Source organism: Petaurus breviceps, unplaced genomic scaffold (assembly GCF_028583685.1).
Source record: "Petaurus breviceps papuanus isolate PSGF00001 unplaced genomic scaffold, PetGlider_PUasm1.0 90845, whole genome shotgun sequence".
Lineage (NCBI taxonomy): Eukaryota > Metazoa > Chordata > Mammalia > Diprotodontia > Petauridae > Petaurus > Petaurus breviceps.
The window spans coordinates 3,461,140-3,467,139 of NW_027187359.1; the positions used below are offsets into that span (position 1 = coordinate 3,461,140).

General features: G+C 39.2%; 1 protein-coding gene across 2 annotated transcripts in view; it reads right to left on the reverse strand.

The window, feature by feature from the left end:
- ESCO2 (establishment of sister chromatid cohesion N-acetyltransferase 2) overlaps positions 1–5,662 on the reverse strand; it is a 33,262-nt gene extending 27,600 nt beyond the window's left edge. Inside the window, exons 1-4 of one of the 2 annotated variants that reach the window (XM_069071930.1) lie at positions 5,512–5,657; positions 4,065–4,130; positions 1,655–2,450; positions 542–638 (exon numbers count right to left, since the gene is read on the reverse strand). In XM_069071930.1, coding sequence (XP_068928031.1) covers positions 542–638; positions 1,655–2,450; positions 4,065–4,130; positions 5,512–5,594 — 1,042 coding nt within the window. In that variant the 5' untranslated portion in view covers positions 5,595–5,657. Of the gene's footprint in view, positions 1–541; positions 639–1,654; positions 2,451–4,064; positions 4,131–5,511 lie in introns of both variants that reach the window. The other variant, XM_069071931.1, reaches the window with a different exon arrangement.
- Positions 5,663–6,000: the final 338 nt, after the last annotated feature.

Genomic DNA, 6,000 nt, shown 5'->3' on the forward strand with positions numbered 1-6,000 from the left:
AACCCTAATGCCATCAAGGATATCAGAAGGAATCAAATAAAACAGAGGGGGCCTGGGAATAGGTTTGTTAGGTTTTGATGATCTTAAAAGAAAGGAAAGGTGGTGGCTAGGTGGCGCGTGAATAGAGCACTGGCCCTGGAGTCAGGAGCACCTGGGTTAGGATCTGGCCTCAGACACTTAACACAAAAAATAGGCGTGTGACCATGGGCAAGTCACTTAACCCCAACTGCCCTCCAAAAAGCAAAAAAACAAAAACAAAAAAAGAAAGGAAAGGAAAGGGAGGGAGAAAAAAGGAATACACTAGGCAAGGAAGAGAGAGAAAGGACAAAGGCCAGTTGAACCTTACTTTCATCTGAACTGGTCAAAGGAGGGTAGAAATACATCTACCCACACAGAACTGGGTACAGAAACACACTCTACAATCCATACAAACCTTCCCAGGTTTCCCAATACAGCTATCACTATATAATCTCCAGGTCAGCCTGTTTTCTAAAATATTATTTCAATTAATTTTTGAAAAAGCTGTTTTAATTTTACTTACCTCTCTTACTATTCTCACTGTGAGACCCCTTTAAAGAAAAAGACTTATCCTCAACAGGCTTCCGTTTTTTAGAGGAAATAACTCTACCATTTGGACTCTAAAAATAAACAGCAAGTTAGAGGAAAAAAATTACCAATGATGTTTAGTTTCTAATTAACCAGTAAGATCACAACATACTACATATGTTCACAATAGATTAGGTATTGAATTGCACATTTAAAATTTTTAAAAATTTGTAAGTTCTCCTTAATTTCTTTTCCATATTTCTTTTCTTCTAGATGCATTAAAATTAAGAAAAAGAAAAATAGAAATATTTAATTTAAAAAAACATTAATTTGGGTCTGCTATTTGCTCTATAGTCAGAAGTGAATTATTAATGAATCCATTACCTTTCAACATTTACAGCTAACTCTATATCTATAGTTCAGGTGTTTTAACCCTCAGGATTATCCCAGATAAATATTAACACCTGGTATTTTCCATGTTATTCAGTTTTTGTGTGCTGAGGAATCATAAACTATTTAAAATTAAAGTGTAAGTTGCCAGGTCAATTTATATAATTTCAAAGCAACATATATTCATCATGTGGTGTCATATCCTGTACTGCCATAATATTAGAATAATATTGATCTGGAATGATTGTATCACTAAGTCTAGATGAGAGGTGTTCAATCTGTGTTTTGTGGAAGTCTCAAGACACAAATGCTGGCAACTAAAAACTTAATTCTCCTTTTTATGCTTCCTCAGGCTATGAGGAAGGGAAAAAGTCTCCTTTCTCTGTTTCTCCCAAATACTCTTGAGTGATGTATCACTGATTATTAAAGCTAGAAGGATCTTAGAAATCACATGTAGTTCAACGAATTTTGCAGATGAGGAAACTGAGGCTCAGGTAGGTTTAAGGCTGTACAAATAGTGACCTGCAGAGATGGGAATCCAGATCTACTGGGTCCCAGTCAAATATTCTTTTCACTATACTACAGATACCCCTAAATAAATAATCTCAGGAAACGTCTCCTCAACCTTTTTCATTTTTTTTTCCTTTTCCAATTTTTAGGTTAAATCTGCCACCATACAGCCTTTTTTTTTTTTAGTGATTTCTGGAACTTGACTCACCTCAAAAGTCTCTCTCTCATTAGTGCTAGGCAAACCAGGATTCACAATCACTGCTGGCTTAGACTTATTTGCCTTGAGCTCAGTCATTTTTTGACCATCCAAAACCACTTTTTTGACCAAAGAGTGTGACTTTTTCCCAGCCACAAAAAATGCTGCTCCACTCTGGAGAGTCACTTGGGGTTTAACTTTCAGACTCAGCACACGAGGAGTTGGGGTCAGGCTCTTATTAGGTTTGTAATTGTCATCCTCCTGTACTGTGGTTGGTTTAAAAATCACTCTCTTTTGCTGGGGTTTTATTACAACGTTCTTTGACACAGTTTTAGTGCCTTTATAACTTCCATATTTAGGAGCTGAATTCTTTTTCACTTTAGGATTTGTCCTCTTGAACACCTTTCGATGTTTTTTTTCTGTCAAGGTGGAAATTGGCTTGTTATATCCACAATCATTTTTCTGACAAAACCTGCTCTCTTTGACAAGCTTCCTCTCCAGCGGGTTCAGGTACCATTTATCTCTGTTATAAAAGGATTTTGTGGACATGGCAGATTTGAAGGGAGAACCTTGCTGTGGAGTCTTCAGTGGGGTCACCCCTCCTCCTTTTTGAACAGGACAGGTTGTTTCTAGTGGATACTTATTGAACTGATTTGAATCGTGGTGTCCTTGGAAGAGGTAACATATATTTTCTTTAGTGACATCATTAATTTGGGACATTTCCTTTTTAGGGGTTCCACTTGGGGATGGAGGCATACTTTCAGTAAAGTCCAATACTATTTTCTTCACTGGATTTTCAAATAATAGGCTATAAAAAGAAAAGAAATCCATCATGAAGCATTATTACTTTCAAATTTCCTATCATCACTTAATACTAAAAACAATTATTATTGGATCCTACAAAAAAATGGGATTCTATATCTTTGTGCTAATTAGTTGTGGTTCTAAGATATTTTCTTTCCTGGAAAGCCTATTTTAATAAATGTCATTTAATAAGATGTCATTACAAAGAAACATCTTACAACAAACCTATTTTTTAAGTCCAGGAGAATAGACCACAGTAAGTACTTTATTGACCCAGTTAAAAGGAATTCTTAACAATCACTCATTTTCTTATGTATACATTATCAGCTAGGTTACTTTAACTACTTTTCTTATCTTAAAAGCCCAGTGGTTTAAAACTCAAATCTCCACACTGACTTAGAAAACCACGAAACAACATTATCTATGCTGTATTTTTATTTATTGTTAAAAGTTTCCCAATTATATTTTAATCTGGTTCCTGGCACTCTGGGAATTCAAGTTAAGACACCTCTGCTCTAATCAATACTCTTTCACTAAGCTTCCAGGAAAAACCCACCCAAAATTCAATTCAATTTAGAATATTCCTTTTCAATTGCTAATTTATTATGGAGCCTAGGAATCAGTCCTGTTTTTTCCCTAGTCAGCAGCACACTTTTTGTTTTGAAAAGTATAAAATAAATTATTTTAAGTACACTAGGGAACTTGTTATTTAAAGAAATCACAACCATATATCCTTTGTACACTTTGATTGATTCAATTTTGTTTATTTTTTTTATTCAATTTTAGAAAGAAAAAAATTATTTCTGACATATTTTGTGAGAAGGCAGATTTTCAATATTAGATTTGTTAAAAGAAAAGAAAAGCTTTGTTTATTATAGTCAAATTTTAAGACAACAAAACTACTTAGAAATCTTATGATGTTCCAATTCAATTACTCAGTAAATAATATTTTACTTTTCACCACAGCAGAAGAGTTTTAGAATGGTTAAAGAATTTAGAATAAGAACAGAAACTGCAGATCTACCTGACTGGTGAAAAGGAAATGGTAGAGTAGTATAATATTTCCTTTTAGTGGGGAACAGATAACCTCCTGATTTGTTACAAAAAGAAAGTTAATACTAGAGTTGCATAGTACTTATAAATTTGTGTTAGGATTACATTATATACCTCTTTACCACTGCCTCAAAGATTAAGACACACGAAAGTGGGACTTTTACGGATAGGGGACAAGAACAAGGCCAAACAGTAGAATTTTTATTTTAGTTTCAGTTCATAATTTTCTCTCTCCCCTCTGCCCCTTTTGACAAGGCAAGAGAAACAAAACTCAGTACAAATATGTAGTCATGCAAAACAAACTCCCTCATTAGCCCTATGTCCTAAAAAAGTTTAAAAAATATAACAAGCAGTAAGATTTTCACAAGCTTGGACAACATTTGGCTTGATGTGAGTAAAAACTTCCCAATAATAGGAGTAGTGCAGAAAATTTAACTGAGGTAGAAGATTCCCTTGTCTCTCCAGAAGTCTTTTCAGGGAGGCTGTAGAAGGGATGCTTGTTCAGGTATGGGTTGGATTGGTGGTCTCTAAGATTTCTTTCAGGGCCGGGGTTCTATAAACTCACCTGCCATATTTAGAAGAACTTTGATTCCTTTTCCTTGGGGTAACATTTGCCATCTTATGTGACTCCCTAGAACATAAGATTTTTTAAGGATAACCAAATACATAAAAGTAGATATCAGAACCGGTACAGAAAAATACTGACACATCTACCAAACTATTACTTACTCTACATCAGAAACCTGAGGCAGTGTCTAATAAAGGAATTCTGGGATGTTGGCAAGTTAATTGTAATAATTTCTCACCTTGCTATAATGCTTTAAAGTTTACAAACTGCTTTGCTCCTAAGAGCCCCGTGTAGCAGAAGGTGCAGATTGACTCCACATCTCTTGAGGCTTTTCACTACCCAATTCCACCTGTATTTAACATTAACACCCTCTGAGGGTATTTGGAAGCTTTCACTCAGAAGTTTACAATGCACTTGCACATTATAAGCAGCCTTCAGATTTGAGGATTTTTTTTTTCTTTTCCTCAATGCCTAGCATATAATGGGTTCTAAATGAATGTTTGCTGAACTGGATTATATTCGTTTTCTTTCTGTAGAAGCAGAACTAAAAAGAAGAAAAGGCAGGGGATTCTGAGAAGTAGCTTTTGACTCTGAAAAGGCAAAGAGGGTGACTGGCACAAAAGCGGAATTCAGAGTTCAGTCAGGGAGGGGACGGGAAAGATGCACTAGTCCCAGGGCCAACTGAACCAGGGCCACCTTCCTCAAACAGTAGAATAATATTAGTGATCAAACAAAACAAAACAACTTTGGTCAGGATCTGTGATTTTTTTTAAAGAAAACTCCATTTTCCAAACGTAGAGGAATGACTGGTCGGCGACTTTAAGGCAGGTCCCAGAGAACTGCCCGAGGCACTGAGGGGTTAAGGGACTGGCCCAGGCTCACACAGTCAGTAAGTAGAAGCCGGGTCTTCCCCATCTTCAGGGTGGCTCTGCATTCACTCGGGCACCCCTGCGCCTCCGGTACCAACAGCGCCCAGCATTTACCTACAACGTTAGGATCTGCGAAGCGCTTTACAGACGCTATCTCACTGAATCCTCGAGACCATCCTTTTGCAGGCATTGTTAACTCCATTTTACAGGTGAGGAAACTGAAGGCCAAAGGCCAAGAGTCTCCCAGGGTCTCAAGGTTAAGTATACGAGGTGGGATTTCCAACCCAGGTCTCCCAAAGCTACTCGTCCGTGCTGCCTCCACCCCCGTAAAGCTATTCGCGGGAGAAGCCACCAAAAGGAACCCTCCTAGAGGTCCTCAGTGATGCCCAGAGAGGTTAGGTAAATAGCCCAGGGTCACACAGCAAGTTAGCGCCAGAGCTTGCTGGGACCGGAGTCCTGTTCTCCTAACTCTCCGGCTCCGTCCTCTTTCTCCTTCACCCCCACCCTCCACGCCGGGCTCTCATGCCCTCCAAGCCTCCCCATTCCTCATGCAGCATAACTGGCGGGCTCCTTACCTCGCTGCGGCGGGTGAGAAGGGGAGCCCAACAAGCAGTATCCTAAAATCAAGCGGAGCCGCCCGACCGTTTCGAACGTGCATTCAAATTAGCGCGCGGATACGCGGCCACGCCCTCCCCCGTTCCCATTCCCTTTCTGACTTCCTGAGCGACCAGCTCTCCAATCGAGACCCTCCTTGCTCTAGGCTCCTCCTTCGACCTCTCTCCAATCTGGGAAAGACGCTCAGGCGTTTGTGCGCCCATCAAGGCCGTGGAAGACCACAAGTCCCAGTGTGCTCGGTGGTTACGGGACGCTCACAACCACGTGACTATAGTACCGGGCTTGCGAGGACTTGTGTGCTGAGGGGAATGCCTTCTCCTAGGGCTCTAGGTTTTGTAAGAGCGGTTTGGCTTTGATGTAGCCCAGTGATTCTTTTACGATCTTTTAAGCACGGACCAAACGATGTCACTCCCCTGTTCAAAAGTCTCTAGTGGGTCTCTTATTGTCTG